This window comes from Schistosoma mansoni, chromosome 5, assembly GCF_000237925.1.
Source record: "Schistosoma mansoni strain Puerto Rico chromosome 5, complete genome".
NCBI lineage: Eukaryota > Metazoa > Platyhelminthes > Trematoda > Strigeidida > Schistosomatidae > Schistosoma > Schistosoma mansoni.
In genome coordinates, this window is record NC_031499.1 from 8,836,758 (window position 1) to 8,855,896 (window position 19,139).

The window sequence follows — 19,139 nt, forward strand, 5'->3', positions numbered from 1 at the left end:
TTCTGTGCTTGGAGATTCGAAAATCTAAAATTTGTCTTTAAAATGACAGTTACGGTTTTAAATTAACTGTTGCATATCCAAGTATGGTTTACTCAGTAATAAGGTGTCCATCTTTTAACGTTTAGTGGGCACTTTGTTTGAACATTATAATCGGTTTGTTTGGTAGTAGTGAAGTAATCAACTTGTCTATCAATTTGCTTTAAATTTTCTATCCGTTCCTCATTAATTCCATAATTTTTTAGGTCCAATTAAATTGAATAAATGAAACAAGAAGATCGAGGGAATACAAAATCCAATACTCCTAATCAAGTATCATCCCATGGTCGGAAGCAGAAAGCATCAAATAGTAGATCTAGCCGAAGTCGAAAATCTAAAGACCGTTCGTCTAAAAGGAAGTCACATGCAAAAGCTAGGGAATCTTCCCAACCGGCAGCCACTCCTGTTTTGAGACGTAAGAAAAATGAACGTCCCAAAACCGTACCTGAAAAGACTCGTAGTAGTGGTCGTTGTACACGTTCTTCAACTTCTGCTGCAGTTGCCAAGTCTACACCAAAACCTAAAGTATCTAATGCACCAACAAAAGAAACTTATTCTTATTCCGATATGTTTCTTGCAGATGATGATGATGAACACGATTTGGATGAAAACGTTGATGTTGGGGATGAAGACAGTGAATATGCTCCATCTGATGAAGAAACTCTTAATAAATTGTCAAAAATATCAAGATCTCGTAAGGGAGTTTCTTCACGCACACGCCGAAGTTCAAAGGCCCAGTTAACAGTCAGCAGTGATGTGGAAGAAGGTGGATCCACTGACGAAGACGAAGCCGGAGAGTCCGAATCCGAAGAGGAAGATGAAGATGATGATGAATTGGGAGATTCTATTTTAATGGATCATTCCGGTGTTAACGGCGGTATGCCATTACAGTTATTTGAAGATGAAAGTAATCATATACAAAGAGATATTTATGATTTCGATGCACAAAGTATTATTTCTGATAAACGTGTTACTTCATTAAAGAAAAAGATATCAACAAATGCTGCCAATCGTGGTATGAATGTAACGTCAGCTAGTCGGTCAACACGTAGAACTGCCCCTGGGAAAGGAACGAGTTGGGGATCCAATATTTATAGTGCTCTTGCAGCTGCTCTTAAAACACGTGCAGATTTAGATGCTTATTCAAGTTTCTTGAAATCAAATGTTTTAAATGCTAGTTTTGATAAATTTTTAGCGGAAATCTGTAAACCTAGTAATCAACATGCCAATTTATTTTATGGTGCATCTGCCAGTTTACAAAGTCTTATGAGTCGTATTAATGATCATGATAAAGTAGTTGAACTATTACATGCATTTGTCGCACGTCCATATGATCAATTACAACACCGTATTGTTTATTTAATTCCTATAATTCATCAGCCATTGTTTGGTGTTGCTCATATGACACCAATAAGTCAACATCTTGAAACACTTAGTAAAGATATTGATGAAGAACTGGTTATTAAACCAGCTTATATTCTTAATCAAGAGACAAATTTACTGGCAATTCGTAGTTCTGTTGCAAGCGATTTTGGTGTATCAAATACACAGTATAATTTTATTACCGGTGCTGGTAATCTTGGAAGATATATGCCAGATATTCATCAATTAATTGTTCCATCTGATTTGTATCAAAGATTAACTGAACTAGTTGCATTGCCTCCAGAGCGAATTTATGAATTAGCTCTTGCCAGAGTACATCAACAAGACGAGGAAGCTGATATAGATATCAGTCCACTTGAACCACCGAATTTACAAAGAATTGTTTTAGCAATTAATAAAGAAGGTCAGTTGATTGGGATAGCAATTTTAGACACATGGAACAGTACTGAAATTCCACATAACAGACCAATAGCTCCTATCGATCTGATTAATATAACTCCATTATCGGACAATACTACTTGTCCAGTAGATCAAAATGGTGCGGAAGGAACAAATCGTCAAACTAGAGAGGAACAAGTTCGTGAAGTGTTAGATAACATTATTGATTGGGTTGTTTTAAAATCTGATCCTAAAGAATATAGTTCATCAAAACGTGGAAACAAACAAGAGTCTTCTCCACTTGGACCAGTACGTTTTATAGATGCATTTATTGTTAAACCAAATGGACGTCGAGATACTTTACTATTAGTTGCTCATCCTGTTAGTTGTCATCCATCTGAAAATGATCATGAAAATGATAATTTCTTTGTTTATTCCGTTGTTGATGAATCCAAGTTTTGTCTAGAAAAACATGGATTCATGCCAGAATTATCTATAGCACTTGATGGTGTACATACAGTTGATCCAGAAGATATACTTGAAGATAAATCTTTGTTAGTAGTTCCTGATCTTTTATTTGATACTTTAAGAAAAGTTATGCTACGTGAATTGGCCAGTTCTAGTAGTACAGCGGCAGCTGCTGCAGCTGTTGTTGCTTCGTCGAGACCAGACACTACAACTCTTCCATTGACATCAACTGGTCCTGCAGCTGTAATTCACTGTACAAAATTTGTCATACTCGATCGTCAAAGGCGTGTTCCACTTGCAATTGCATTTGATTCGCCCGTTCGTCTTACTCTTCAGGTAGCAGATGATAAACTTGGTGTACACCCCCATGGTGAAGCTGCTTCTGTCAATTTCGATCAAATCACTCCTTCAGAATTAAAGTCATATGAGTCATCATTTAAACCAACTTCTGCTGAATATCGTTTAGTTGCTATAAACGGTTTGTTGTATGGTTTACAAATCGATGATCAACGTGTTATTCGCCGTATTATTGAGATTGTTCCCGCTCGCTGTGATTCCATATATCCGCATACAGGAAATCCATCACTTTGTGCACAGTCTATTTCTGCAGCTCACAAGTCTTGTCCGTCTAACATTCGGATAGTGAACGATGAGACTAACAGTTCAACTGTTTTACCAGCATTTTATTATCCTCATTATGAACAAACCAAATTATGTAGTGTTGTTTCTGGTTTCACTGATCATTTGTGCAGTCTGTTTTTCGAATTGCCTGTCTCAGTTAGTTTATACGATGTTGTTTTACGTATGGCACAAAAATACATGCCAGAGATTTTAGCCAGACAGCATATTGAAGCAGCAGAGGCTGCAGCTTATGCTGAAGCTGCCGCAAATCCTCATGCTCCTCCGCCGTCACCAGTTCCTCTTCCTGAACACTGGGGTGTTTGTTGTTTGTGTGCTAAAGAACTGCGTTCACCAAACGGTTTGTTGGATCATGAAATGAGACATTTAGGTCTCTCTAGGTTCCGATGTGGAGTTCATAATGTTTCGTTCCTTGATCGGCGATCATGGCAAGTTCATATGAATGAACATCATGCATGCCCACGTTCAGGTCCTTTATCTGTTCTTTTACGTCCGAATCCAGTTAATCAAAATGATTCTGGAAGTGACCAAGATGAAGAAGATGATGAACTAGTTGAACAAGACACTGTCCCAGGTAGTGGTTTGCTCGCTGGACTTGCGAACGTATTCAACACAAATCTTTTAGTTGGTCGAATGGAAGCTCCACAATGCGAAAAATGCAGTGATTATTTCCCATCAGCAGAAGTACTTGCACAACATCTAGACTTTTGTGATGGTGTTAGTTTCTCTCTTCGTACCCCTTTATCTCGAATCGGCGGTGGTGTTTCGAAGACCATCTTAGCAGATGATTCATACACTAGGTCTGGAGATGATACAACTGTGGAAGGTTCTGTTCCAAATGCTGATGAAGTGACATCAGACGCCAAAGATGATGCATGTGTTTGCGGTATCTGTGGAACTCAAGTCAATTCACGTGATAAAATACTTCGACACTTCACTGTTTATCACCTTCAATGCATTTTGTGTAATAACATCCTTCGGTCAATGGAAGAATTGTCTGATCATTATCATACACACATAAAAACTGATGCACCAAATGCCTTGGAAGAATTTGAGAATGAGGAAGCTGAAATAGTGAAAAGTGATCCAGATAAAGAAGTAAACCTCAAGGATGGTACTAATAAAAAATCGGCAAATAAACTAATGACATGTGACATTTGTACAGAGTTTTATGGAACGAAATTTAACTATTATTTTCATCAGTGGGCAGAACACGGAGTAGTACATCCAGGTGACGGAGTGTCGGAAAATATGCTTCATATGCTCACCCATACACGACATCTTCGACCACGTGTCGATAAAGAAGATCTTTCTTCTCTCGGTATTCGTAAAATGAAATGTAAACTATGCGGATTTGTTGTTCGTTGCAGTGGAAAAGATTACGTACAACATCTTAGTGAAAAACATAATATCAATACCACTCTTGAGGATATTTGTCGTATTTGCGCTGATGTTTTCGAATCTCCAGAGGATCTTTCTGCTCATCTTGGTGAAGTACATTTTCCCACCGGAGAATTTGCCAATGCAGGTGTTCAGACAATATTTCGTTGTACACATTGTGAATTTTGGGGTTTTAATAAAGGTCTGTTAAGGCATTCTCGTGAAGTACATGATGATCCCTCCCCGCCTATATATGAATGTATCCATTGTTACGAGAGATTCAATGATAAAAGAGTATGGCGTGCTCATATGGATAAACATAATGAAGGTTATTCACACAGATGCATGGAATGTGGACGGGCATTTCGGCTAAGACCTTCTCTACTTCATCATATGCGTTGTCATCATGGAGATGATCAAGGACCAGCAACTTGCGAATACTGTGGCTTAATTTATCCTAAGCGATCGTCGTTAAGATATCATATCTTCCGTATGCATAATCAGGTAAGGTCACTTTCACATTATATTTAACCACTTGACATGTTCGTTTGTCACTAACAATATATCCCTTATTATCTTCAATGTTCTAATATTGAGAAAGGAAATGAGACTTTCTCATTCTTATAAAATAGTTTATTCATATTCAGTCAAGTAGACAGTGTTATTTCAACTTTATTTTCTGGCTGATGAAGTACTCTCAGTGACAGGCGTCGATTTATCGTATCTTACTAGTAATCTTTTCTTCTGCGTGATGTTAATCTCCATGTCACGATTCATACACACTGATGTATATAATCAGAATAGTCATGTAAACCTTGTATCTTCTACTAGGTATCAGTAAGCAACAACATGCCATTCATTCTTAGTCTAACAACAAATCATTTCTGTTTTGTAAACATGAAAAAACAGTTAATGGGTAACTACAAATATCAGATTGATTATTTTATTCGTTTTATTCAATACTCTGTATTTAATATATTATAAATCCATGTAGTCAACTGGGAGAGAAAAGATGCCATTTCTTGGTTGTGCAAACCATCACTGATAAGCGTTATGGAGATTTTCAAAACAAAACTACTAAAGCGTTATATAACAAGACTAGTTTATATCTCTCAGACCAGAAGGTATTGTCAATTTCCATCAATCCTTATTCCTTTTTGCCTCAAGCACAAGTGTTTCCCCTAAAAAAGTTTATTAGTAGCTAATTATGCAGAACAATTTAATAATTATACCTCTTCTATGTTGTGTAGAGCAATGTCACTCAGTCAGTCACAACGTAGAACTTCTTACGTACATACATCAGTTCGAGTTGCCATACCACATTAGCACAGAGATGCAGTTGTCGATTTCAACCCCATAGTGGTAGAGGTAGTAAGAGTATAAGCATTATGTGAAAGATTAGGGTTTGAAGATGTTAGAGCAATGAAACAATGTGCAATGTTAGATTGGTCTCTATCTTTTTTTGTGTTTCGGAAATTTTATGGTTCAATTATTTTCGTCCTGTTTTTTTAATCGTCATCTTATTTTTAATCAATTATTATAGTATTGAAAGGTCCTGCGTATTATCTACCTTTGTGAGACGGGTCTCGAATCTGTAACCTACTAGTAGCTTAAAGTCATTTATTTTGCCCATGACATTACTACTCTGCTAGTTCGACTTAAATTAACTACCCATTATCTTATTATTTTCAAGCACGGTTCATAATCGTGAGGCGAACAATTACTTGCAAGTATTTTCATGACGTCCTCCAGTTTTCAAACTTATAGTAGTGATTGTTAAATTTCATAATTTATATAATATTAATACCAGTTAGATAACCACTAGAAACCAGGATGCACTGGATAGCTGTTTTGTCCTAAAATGGTACTCAGTTCAATGGTCTGAGGGTTAAGTTCTCACCGCTAAACCTTGAGGTCTTGAGCTCGACTCTCGATGGGGTCGTAAATGCACACGTCTTGGGGGTCCAAAATGGGGAAAACATAGTTGTCTAGTGCTCCCTGGTTATCTAACTAAGATCCAATCGTAAAGTAAATAATTACTAACCTGAGTAGTTGGTGTTGAGAAAAAATACTCACCAAAGTCACACCGCAAAAGTCACGACAGAGCATGTCGTTCAAACGTTCTACAGATAACAATTTTTAAATAGAGAGACGTTAAATCCTTTCCATTTGAAATATAATTCACTGGAATATTGGAAGCTCATGTTTACAAAGGTTGTACATCCGAATAATGATGATAAATATCTACATTTGATGAATTGTATTCGACTATTTTTCACCTCACTTATAATATTGTTTTTCAATAGATACAGTCCTCGTTATTCGTATGTTTAACTAATTTGATTTTTATCAAATGTCACGGAAATAAATTGCATAAAATATTAAATGTTTTTCTTTAGGAACTAGCTCATGAATGTTTCATGTGTCAACGACGTTTTCGTCTAGAAACAGAACTTCGACGTCATGTAAAAGAAATGCATAGTGGAGCTGTTAAATGTGAAATATGTCATAAAGTATGCGCTAATCTAAGATGTTATGCACAACATAGACAAAAACATTTTCGTACTCGTATTTATCAATGTACTGATTGTCAAACAACATTCAAGAGTAAATTGGCTATGAAACGTCATATTCGAGTAGAACACTTACAATTAGGTCCTGAAAAATTCGAATGTCAAATATGTGGAAAGGTAAAATTTTCATTTCTCTGATATTTAGGTTTCATAATTCAATTTCATTCTATTAAACATAGTCTTATTTCATTAGGGATTCATGCCAAGTAGACATTATATTTATTTATTTGAGCACATAAATATTGGTACAAGGAAGCACCAGATAAATATGCGCCGCACAAATCTCATTTGATTTGTGTGAGGGCTGTGATACTGTCCAGGTGCCCAAACTGAAGCGGGTGGTTTTATTAAGGGGCCACACTCGGAGCCTTTGACCTAAAGATCTGATCCACAAGACTGTGGAGCATTGTAAGGCGATGCAGTCCCATAGTAGCCAGTGACCGACAATTGATCCATACGCCATTCCTTCCCTCAGGATACTGGAGCCAGCCCATGTGCACCATTGGTTTGGAATGAGGGTTTTCCAACTCCCCTAGGTGAAATTACCGTGTCCACCAACCCGGTTAAAGTTCCGAACGTTCGCTTTTCGTCCACTCACTTTCGTGAACAACACCGGTGCCACGTGAAGGCAGTGAGTAGGACTTCCCTTTCAGAGGCTATATACGCGTGGCCATGTGAGAGCATTTGGAAAGGGAGAGCGGACTCTCTCCACTCTCGGCTGTACCAGGGCATTTGGGGGCGCCAAGTAGACAACTAATGAATAGAAGATATTGCATGTTAATTGTTAGTCTCGTATAAAAACTTATAATTTACTCTCATGTTAGAAGAAACCCTAAGTATCTTTTATTAAATGTTAATTGACAATGGTCATAAGTGAACAATCAGTTGTTTCTAGTACAATTAAATAGTTTATTTTAAATCACCTTTGGATTTTCCTTTTTTTTTTGAGTAACGTCATGTAGGATTTTCAAAAGATTCTCGTTGATCGATTTCAAGTTTATTTATTTATTTAAACACATAAGTATTGGTACAAAGGGGCACCAGATATATATGTGCCACACAAGTCTCATTTGATTTGTGTGAGGGCTGTGACACTGCCTGGGTGCCCAAACCGAAGCAAGTGTCATTGCTGTTTGTATATATTTCCAAGCAACATCTGGGTCATCCTCGTTTGCAGAACTACCTAAGTGTGACCTCAGTTGTCCCTGGAATTTACTTTTGGCTTTCTCGTCATTGAGTTTAACTGTAACGGGTCTTCTTAATATGGTGTTTTGCATCCAGTGAGGCGCAATCAAATGAGTGCTCGTATTAGAGCATGATCTCTATCCAAACAGGTATTCCAGAACGAACGACAGTCTTCAATTGAGCCTCTCCAACGATGACTGATGGCCGTATGGTCTGTTCGTGTTCATCGTTTGTTTGCTGCAGATGGTCACCATGTTAGACGATGTCTTTCTTTATGCTTAAAACTAGTGCTTACTGAAAATAGATGATTGTTTCAGCACAGTTGCAACAGGAATACATTTCAAGTTAAACTGCTTTAACACTGTATACTTTATTGTTTTTATTCAATCACCATTATAATGGTATAAAATTACTTCACTTACTATTTTGTAGATTTTATCGAAATTACTCGATTCACTACATAAAATCAGAAAGTTTGTATTGTCCCTTGGTACCTGTAAATAGTAACTAGAACGTTTTTGTTTCTTTACAGATAGTCTAAGTGTTGATCAGTTTTTTGGATACATCTAAATCAGTGTGTCCTTATGAGTAGGCTTTAAAAAATTTATGATCAACAGAGACATTATCGTACGCTTGTACGATTTTAAAATGATGGAGAAGATTTTTACTTCATACATGTTTTTTGTTATGTTGATGTTATATCTTGTGGCCGAGTGGATGCCTAGTTAATGTATGACGTGATAAGACCGCCAATCACAGAGCAGCGAATTATCGACTAGAACAGTGACACACGGAATCCATACGAGCAGTCTAGAGTGCTTATCGATCCTGCTCCTGCCTAGCCCAACCAGTTAAGTCCAAAACACCAATAACATCCTCTGTGTTATGAATCCTTGTATTTCAAACATACTGAGTTTATATACCAAATAGACTGACCACATCGTACCAATGAAATGGAAAATAACATTTATAACAATAGTTAGCCAAATGTGTCTGTAAATAGAGGGAGCAGTAATTAATAGATTGGGTATAACTCAGGAATGGTAAATCGTACAATAATAGTCCAAGGGTCAAAATAAAGCTCACAATAAAAGGAACATGAACATATGAGTAGTTTAATTATTTAGCAAATATACGATAAAAATGATATGCATAATATTGGTCCAAAAATGGATCCCAAAGTTACCATTCATTATTGTTATCGGAGCATAACAGTTGATTACTCTATGCTTAATGGTTTTTCTAGCGAAGCATCATCAACAAATTTTATCGAAGATAATTTGGTCAGAATCGTAGATAAAACAGAAAAGAATAATTTACCTTAGTTATTTCGTTCATATAGATCAACCATTCTTTCATAGAATTAATCTATTCTTCATATCTTTTTTTCATAGATTGTTACACAAATTGGCATGCATATGTTAATACATAAAGAAGCACGTTTTGAATGTGAATATTGTAATAAACGATTTACTAAAGCTGCATATTATAATGAACATCTAAGGATACATCGTGGTGAACAACCATTTGAATGTCATATATGCAGAAAACGATTCAATAAAAAATCAAATCTTAATGTTCATTTGAAATTTCATGAAAAACATCGTGATGAAGAAGGAAATGTAAGTGTATATTGAATACAGTTCTGAAGTGAAATAATAATAATATAGTACAATATATTGTAAACCCTTATCTTTCACATAATACTTATACTCTTACTACTTCCACCAATGTGGGATTTGAATCGACAACTTCATCTCTGTGCTAATGTGGTATGGCAACTCGAATTGATGTACGTACGTACGAAGTTCTACGTTGTAACTGACTGACTAATTGACAATATATTGTATTTTCATAGTTGAAATCATGAGTCAATTGAAGCTAGATCACCATCGAAAACCTGGAAGCACTGGACGGCCATTTCGTCCTATTATGGGACTCCTCAGCAGTGCGCATCCACTATCCCGCACCCGCGAGATTCGAACCCAGGACCTACCAGTCTCGAGCCGAAACCCTTAACCGATAGACCACTGAGCCGGCATCCAACGGTGTTAATGTCTAACTTCAATATATTGTATTCAATTGTAAAGTGATTATTTGTAGATTAGAGCTGTGAAGTTGTATCTTGTTATATATATATATCGGCAAACTTCTATATCGATTTATGTTTTCGTCCAAGCAAATTCATGAAATCAAAGGATCAAGTATGATGGGAAACTCTATAACTTCTGTTTAGGCTTTCACAGTTTCAATGACAATCTAATTTTAGCTAGACCAACACTCGAAACGTGGAAATATTTGACAGCCGTCTCTTTTTAACATGGGACTCCTCATCAGTACACAGATGATTTTATGAGGAAATCTAACCTAGGAACTAACACCGGTCGTGTGTGACCGGTCTCAAGCACTTGTCTTTTGGGAACTGCCGTGACACTCTCAGGTCATTAAGACCACTACTAATCCGATTTTCTTATCAGCTACCTCCTGAAGAACCCTTCCACGGTGTGAGCAACCGGGAATTGATAACTGCCCTCATATCTTCAACATCACTCAAGATCTTTGTATTCATAATCAATCTCCTTTTTCAATTTTGTTTGTTAAACAGACTTGTTTATCTCCTTAGCATTTGAAATTCATAGTTATCAAAATACAAAGCCACCTTATATTCTGTGTAGATTTTATTCTTTCCTACATTTTATTTTTCATATTTACTTGGTTAAATTTGTGTTGGTTTGTTTCTGATCTGTGATACATCTCAGATATCAGTACATGAACTCCATGATATAACTATGCATTCCAGAAAATCAAATTATCAAAGGTTTATTATCTTGATCTGTTAAGATTATCTGCTCCTTGTAAATTAATCCTAATGTTACCATCTTTTATCTCTTAACATTATATTTCTTTTAAAAAACTCACTACAAATCATAGTATATTAACAGTTTATACTGAAAATTTTATTGTTCTATCTTTCCTAGTTAGTGAGTAGTATATGATAATTTTATTATAATTTGCTTGTTTTTTTTCATTTATAAATTAATAAAAAAACAAAAAAAAAACTCAATGGATGAATTGAAATGGATTTTTATTAGAATGTATCATTGTAGTGTCTAGTTACCATGTCACGCCCACATTGATTATTCTAGTATCCAGACCAATTATTCATTCTTCTTGAGTCACATATTGACCTTGTTAATTATTATCTTATCAACCTTGACTGTTTTTATATGAGCGTGCGCATTGTTTATCCTATTCATCAGATATCTATAACCTATTTTTGTTCGACTATAAATATCGAATTACACTTCGTTAAATCGAGTTGACTCACTGACCTTCTCCACTGCTCGTCATTTTATCTCGCTTCATTTTCCTGATTGTCACTCCAAGTCAATGAGTGTACGAAATATACGTATTCGAACCTCATTCCTTCGTGCATTCAATCGACATAATCTTGTTGGTGATATCATTGAAATGATTTGATTAGTAGTAGTATTGTAGCGAATGGAAAACTCAGGTGGGGAAATCCAATTTATTTTTTATGCAACATTACACAATACCTTCTTAAAATATGAAAAGCATACATTAAATTCATCAACTGTCCTTTACCATGCTTCATGATTTTTTTCAGTTCTATTGTAATCGCAATTACTTTCTCTTCTTTTAAATTGAATCTATCATGCATTCCACTTTCGATTGGTACTACATACTACTTGTATCTGTCAATGTAAGTAGCATACACTACAGTGTATAAGTTGTATTCATTCTGAAACAATAGGTCTTAATAAAACAACACAATTGTATTAACTTGAAGTTCAATTTATACAGACCAAGGTATCATCACAATCGGTATGGGGTCCGCGCGACTATCGTAACCAATGGTTGGAGACTCCAGGTGACATGGCTCAGAATCGATCACAATGGCGCAGTTGTATACACTCTTTATCTTCCCCCCCCTTAAACCTTGAGATTAAAATTACTTCAAATCTGTCTTTCTTTGTGTATTATATCCTTTCTTTTATATATTACCACCATTAAATTAACTACTTTTATGGATTCGGTGTTCATCTTGTTGTGCTAACGAGGTATGGCAACTTGGACCGATGTATATGTGTGCCTGCAGCTACGTTGTAGCTGACCGACTGACTGAATCAGTATGTATGGAGAATGGTCAAATTTTTTAAAACAAAATCCTCAAGATATTCGATGTCGATTACAAAGAGTAGTTTCATTCAAAAAGATACAATATGAAATCGGTGTTTTGTTAAAATTTAAACTACACTATATATGTATTGTTAAGGTATACTAACTTGAGATGATTTTACCACTTTACACTTCGTTCTTTTCCTTTTTTTTATCATCAAAAAACACTCAGTTCAATAGTCACGTTATATATAGTACGGTATGTGTATATTTCCCATAAATTAAGTTGTTCCTATGAACAATGTTAACATGTTTATCAAAACTTTCATCGTCACTTATTTTCTATTTCTTTTTTTCGCTTCTTTCATCAAATTCTTTTAGTATCTTGAATTGAAACCACGTGGACGTATTAGTACAATGTTTGGTGATGCATTAATGAGTCCAAGTGATAGAGCAGCACGACAAGCTGCTGCTGCTAGATCAATGAATTCAATGATTTATGTACCAAAAGTTGATGTAGCTGTTGGAAGTGATTTTCCTGGTGCTTTTAATTGTACTGGACCAGCTGGTGCAGCAGCTGAAGCTGCTTCACGTGTAGTTGAATTATATGGTCTTGATAATAATAATAATAATATTAATAATAATGATCATCATAATAATAACAACATTGTCAATATGAATCATACAAATTCTAACAATTTTATTCTAGAATCCGTTAATTTAAATGATGATTTATGTAGTATTGAACCTTCAGCTAAAAAACAACGTTTAACATAATGTATGTAAATGAATGATCAATATCATTTGTAATTGGTAAGTTAACAAACCAATTTATTTAAAATTCTAATCCTATTATTAGTTAGTTAGATAGATAGATAGATGGATAGATATGGCCTTGCTGAGTGTACATTCAATGTTCTGTTAACATTCGCTACATTGATGAATGTGTTTTAAACTTAAGTTATCTCTTCGTCTATTAATTTCACTGTCAATTATAATGGGAATAGTTTAAATGATTAAAAATAATGCGAAAGTAGAGGAATGTTTAATTGGTGCTGTCCATTAAAAGAACCAGATTAATTAGTAAATCCCTCTCCCTACTCCTCTTGTACACTTTGAACTATCAAGTTAATGATTTTGTAAATTGGTATTGTTGTATGGACCGTTAATCTCCAAGTTTTTCATAATCAATGTACATCCTAATCGTCATCTAGTTCATTTCTTTGTACACAACATGATCAACCCTTTGACATTATATTGTAAGCAGTTATGTTTCATATCTTTGCAGAAAAGGGGTGCTCAAATCCCTTGTTTAGTACTTCTAATACTTTTCCATAGATGCTTTTATTGAACAACTTCTCAGGTGATCATTGACACAATAAATTCATGGTTTTAAGCACTTGATCTTTAGTGATTAAATTGCTCTTACAGAACTATGGTCCCAACAAATTTACCATCACATTAATGGTATAACTCAGTCAAATATACCCGAACTTATATCTGGCTACCACGTTGAACTGAATTAATGTTGAAATGGTTCGTTCATGTCTATATATTTAAAACATTTCATATTTCAGATAGAATTATTGTTTCTCAAATCAAACTGAAGCTTTTGGTTAAACTTTATGAAATGAACAATGTCTAGTAGTATCGCTATCTAATTACTCCCTTAAAGTATTGGTATAAAAGATACATATATAAAACGTCTTGCTCTAACTTCAATAATCTTTCATTTGAACTTTTTGTAAATATTATTTACTTGTATGAATTGTTAAATTTCAATAAACAATTACAATTGTGTTTCGGTTGGGCTTACAATAATTGATTATTTCAATGCTCACGAACTCGATAACTCAGCAACTGACACACACAAAACTCTTCAACGATAGAGGTGGAAGGACTCTGTTTATTTAGTAGCCATGTGTTGTAACCTTGGGGCAGAAAAATAAGCTACCAGTAATAATTAATCATAAAATAACAAAGGTTATGTATAAATACGAATTAGAAAAAAAATATGTTTATGCTTATCGCTAGAGGAAATCATGGGTCGGTCTAAGCTAGAGCACCATTAAAACCTGGATACACTGCATTGCCATTTTTTCCTAGTATGGGACTCAGCAGTGTGCATGCATGATCCCATATGTGGGGCTCCAGCCCAGGATTTTTGGGTTCGCGCGCGATTGCTTAGTCTTTAGACCACTGAGCCGGGATCCAATGATGTTATTATTCAACTTCAATTTGTTCATGATCTTGCGCAGCCCTTCATCCTTTGTCTGAGGTGGATATCTGTCTCACACTCGATACGGATTGGACTACACTAGTCACGGCTTCTCACTAGAACTCCAGGAGTAACATCTTAAAGCTAGTCACTAGTAAGTACCCGATTGTTATCAGTATAGGGGATTTCTGGAGATTGTAGTATTTTTACATTTGGAATCACGACAGATCTCCACTGCTGGCGTTGGATCAAGGGTTGTTCAAATTCATAGATTTAAATATCATCACTATGGTCTAGAGGTTAAGTGTTCGTACGCAAGTACGAAGGTCCTGGGTTCGAGCCATGCGTATTGTATCATGCATACACACTGCTGAGGAGTCCCATACTAGAACAAAACGGCTATTCAACGCTTCTAGGTTTTTAGTAGTTCTCTGACTTAGATCGACTCATAATTCCAACTGTGGAAATACTACTATCGACACAAATCCCCCATACTGAGACGATAAGAACTGTAGTTTAGACATGAAGCTAATTAATCTGAGATCTCTTTGACATGAATGTAAATATACAAGTACTGCAAAATATGGCTATAGATTTTTAAAAAAAATCTTTTGTCTGTGTGCCACTCTTACAATGGATTGTGTGTTAGATGATTGACATTCGAGGTTGTACTCAACTTACAAGATGGTGTGAAATTGTGGAGTGTTAGGACTACTTAGATTTCTTTAAGTTCACACCTTTAGTTATATTTTCAACAAAAAAAATAAACAAATCCATTATTTTGTTCTGTCTCTGCGTAACCAATTTACGCTTTGTAGGTGCAAACAGTTATTGAGTCAACCTGTTGAGTAATTCGTCTAATATTTTTCCCGTAAGACCAGTGATTTAGCTTATCAGTGACACTGTGACTAACTAGTGGACAGAGACGGAGACCTTAATGACTTTTGGTCCTTAAGCTCCTTCCAACCCTGTAAATAATCAGATGGCAAAGTTAGGAAGTAGATTACTTCTCTATCGTTCAGGTATCTGTGTGATTCAAAATGTATATAATCATGTATAGTAGATTTCTGATCACATAGAAACATGTATAGTAAATCACCATGTGCTTATATAACCACGCCATATGTGGTACTGAAATAATAGATCTTTAAATAATGTAAAATAACTTAAGTAAGATAAAAAACATATTACCATTAATTGTGAACCACACTAAAGTATACAATAAAAATGAAAGAGAGGTACCTGAAAAGGAAATTGGGTTAGAAGTGGTCTTAATGACCTGAGAGCGTGACCACAGTGCCAAAGGGACAACTGCTTGAGGTCGGTCACACACGACCTTTTTGAGGGTAATTTTTGTGTTAGTTCCGTACTTGTTGAGAACTTACCTCAGGAGACGGATATCCGTAGGATAAGGCGAGGTGTGCATTTTTAGGGTCGACCTTTTCTAACCCCACACCTTGTGGGAAGGCAGCATCGCTGTTATGCTGGTTGTCTGAAGGAAACACCTTACTGCTGTCACACTTCTGTACAGTCAGCAGTACGACTTCGCCTTCGGACCTTGGGTTTACTGCCTTTAGTCTTACCGCTTTTCAACCAACCTGCCTGGCATGGTAGGATACAATACAATGAATATAGAACTACTATACTTCTTTATAAGGTTGCTCAAAAATTAATCGCTCTCTGTTGTAACAATGTTTATGTTATTAAATATTACTCTAATTGTATACTATAAATTATGCTTTTTTTAAACTTTTCAGTGTCCGCCCCCCCCCTCAACTTTTGTATCGATCAAGACAACCAACAATTTGTGCTTTTCTTTTAAAATTCCATATAAAAAACAATATGGTTTCTCTCTCCCCCTCTCTTTTTTCCCTCTGTATTTCTTTCCCCTCCTTTTTTTCATACATATTGTTTTATTAGTCACAATACTTTCCATGTTTTTTGTGTATGGAGCATTTCATAGTGTATATTCATTGAAAATTTGTTCTTTCTTTTCTTGATAATTATCATTGCTTGATGATGATGAAGATGATTTATTCATATATAGATACATTACTGAATGATATCCCATATTCTATATGTATTCTATTTAGTCATGCCTATTATGATTGTATCACCATACGATTTGTACAGGACTTTTCTATACTAAACAACAAAAAAAACCCGTTCATGTCTTGCTACTTCTCTTTTTTTATTATTGTTACAGAAATTGTATATGCACATATCTATTTGTCCACTATGAAAGTATAGTATGTTCACCTTTATATATATATATATATATATATATATATATATATATATATATATATATATATATATATATATATATAGTTTAATGGTGGTGATTTCATACACCATTCAAACAATTTTTTGTTATTTTTATATATTTATTCATTACTGAATTTTTTGTAGAATATTCATAATGTGACACACACACACACATGTTGACAATGACGACGACTACGACTGTAATTTGATGAAAACGATCTAAGTGTACAATACTTTTAATCTGCACATTTCTAATTTGATGTACCATTAAAATTGGATTATTTTAGTCAGAATATACATGTATACTTTTTTTTTCTAAACTTTTTCAATCGTTATGATTTCTCGTATGGACGACCCAGCTATTTCTATTGTTTAGTAATCTTGGATACCGATTCACTTGGCAAGTCCCCCAAATCAGAATACGGTTAAACAGGAAAGGGTAGATGGAAGAAAAAAGCACAATAAGAAATATGTTAGTATATTCATAGTTTTTACATGAGAAGATTCTGGTGCCTTCTCCAAATATCGACTAGCGCTGATTGGATAAGGATTGGCCAATCAACATGCATCAACTCAATCGTGCATGAAACACGCTTTAAACCAATCTATGTGCTGCTGACATTTATCTATGAATAATTAAAGGTTGTGGGGTCGATCAAGAGTAGCAGTAATTCAGTGGCTTCGGGGAGAAAGTTACCTCAGATTTCCTGGGAAGAAGTATTTATTTTTTCAGTTAGTTCACGCATTGCTTTATATATTTTAAAGTTAGTAATAAAAGCAATGGCTAATAAAAGGTGACTGGTCAACTCAACAATGTTCTTCGATATTTCTTTAAAATATAGTAACCAGCTAGAAACTCAGATGTAAAATTACATCTGAAGTTAGGATTACATAGTTGGTTAGAAATAATAATTCGCTACTTAAGGACAAGAATTAGTTCGGTTTGAAATTAAGCAATTGAATGTAAAAACATTTAGTGTTTTCAAAATTAATAAAATGGGTGTAAGTAATCAGATTGTCAACATTGATGATGTAAAGTGAAGTTACAAATTAAAACCTAATTATTATTGCTAATAAACGACCCAGCTACTCCTATTGCTTAGTATTCTTATACAATGACACTCGATAAGACCCCCAAAATCAGAACACGTTGAACAGGAACGAAATTGCATTCAAAATAACAAGGGTAGGTAGGTGAACAGCAATCAATGGTTAGAAAAACGTTCATATATTTATAGTATATGCATAAGAAACTTCTAGATGGTTCTCCAATAATCTGCCAGAGCTGATTGGTTTAGAATTAGCCAATCAGCGTGCACTGTCACGATCATGCACATAACCTGCCATAATTCGGTATATTTCCCGCTAACACTAATCGAATTGCAAACTTTTGAGAAATGTAGTAGCCAAGATGAGCAAGGTTCTGGTAAATTAGGTTTCCATGTAGACTTTTTCTGTACACAAAGGTTATGTTTTTTTATGTGTATACCTATTCATGTTAAAAAATATGAGGGAAGTCCGATAGAGTTCTGCAAATAACGTAGAAAACTAAATTTGTATCGACACAGTGACCGGTATCCATGAAATGTGGCAAAATAGAGCTTATTTTTCTGTTCTCCTCTTTGGCCAACCAAGAGGAGTGATGTTCATAATTGTGGCAAACGATTTGTTTGGTTGTACGGCTAATTTGATTGGCTTCATAAGAGCAACTGAAATGATGAGCTGGTTGAGGTAGGCAGTTTATCCCTTATCCTGTGAACTCATTGTAGCCTTAATGAGAAATCGACATATGACTTCAGTAAGTATTCATCTTAAGATTTTTTTACACCTCGTATTCTTCCCTCGGTAACTATAGCACATGACTATTGTATTAAGAAGAAAGCCATTGATGATTTTACTTCAAATTGTTACGGATATATGTTTCATTAGGAACTCTGATGGCTATCAGTTTGTATCCAGTAGATTCGTAGCAAACAATGGCTCTGTAGATTAAGCATATCGTAATGGAGTGGAGCTCAAAAAACTTTCATATTGACTCAGTGTAGTCGGTTCATGGCCAGTTTACTATAAATACCCTTTGATTTTCTATAGTGAGTAAATCTGTATCGGGATTTCTTTTTATGAGTTATAGTTGCTAGTCGTTCACACGGGTTTGGGACCAGCGGTAACACTAGAGGCGAAGTCACACTAGTCAAGAAAAGTGAATAGGTCGGTAATCAGGTGAGCTCTCTACAAGTACTTAAGAATGGTCGTATTATATTCGGTAGAATTTCTTCGGCACTGTAAGGTGTTTGAGCGGCCAATCCTTTTGACGCTATGTAAGCCACACAAATAGGCCATCCATGATTACAACGTATTAAGCAATGTCACATCAGTAATTTATTAGTTTGGCTATTTATATGCAAACCGAAAGGGCACATGGTGTCTTTTTAATCGCATCATTATCGCGTATCGTACTTGTTTCCGTAATC

The 19,139-nt window shown here is 35.3% G+C and overlaps 1 protein-coding gene across 1 annotated transcript; it reads left to right on the forward strand.

The window, feature by feature from the left end:
• Positions 1 to 261: 261 nt before the first annotated feature.
• Positions 262 to 16,518, forward strand: Smp_086750 (putative zinc finger protein; the record flags this gene model as incomplete). The annotated part of the gene is made up of 5 exons (XM_018797822.1): positions 262 to 4,788; positions 6,684 to 6,974; positions 9,437 to 9,664; positions 12,564 to 12,995; positions 16,158 to 16,518. 4 exons carry the CDS (start codon positions 262 to 264, stop codon positions 12,957 to 12,959), a joined length of 5,442 nt encoding a protein of 1,813 aa, XP_018652825.1. The 3' UTR covers positions 12,960 to 12,995; positions 16,158 to 16,518.
• Between the last annotated feature and the right edge of the window lie 2,621 nt (positions 16,519 to 19,139).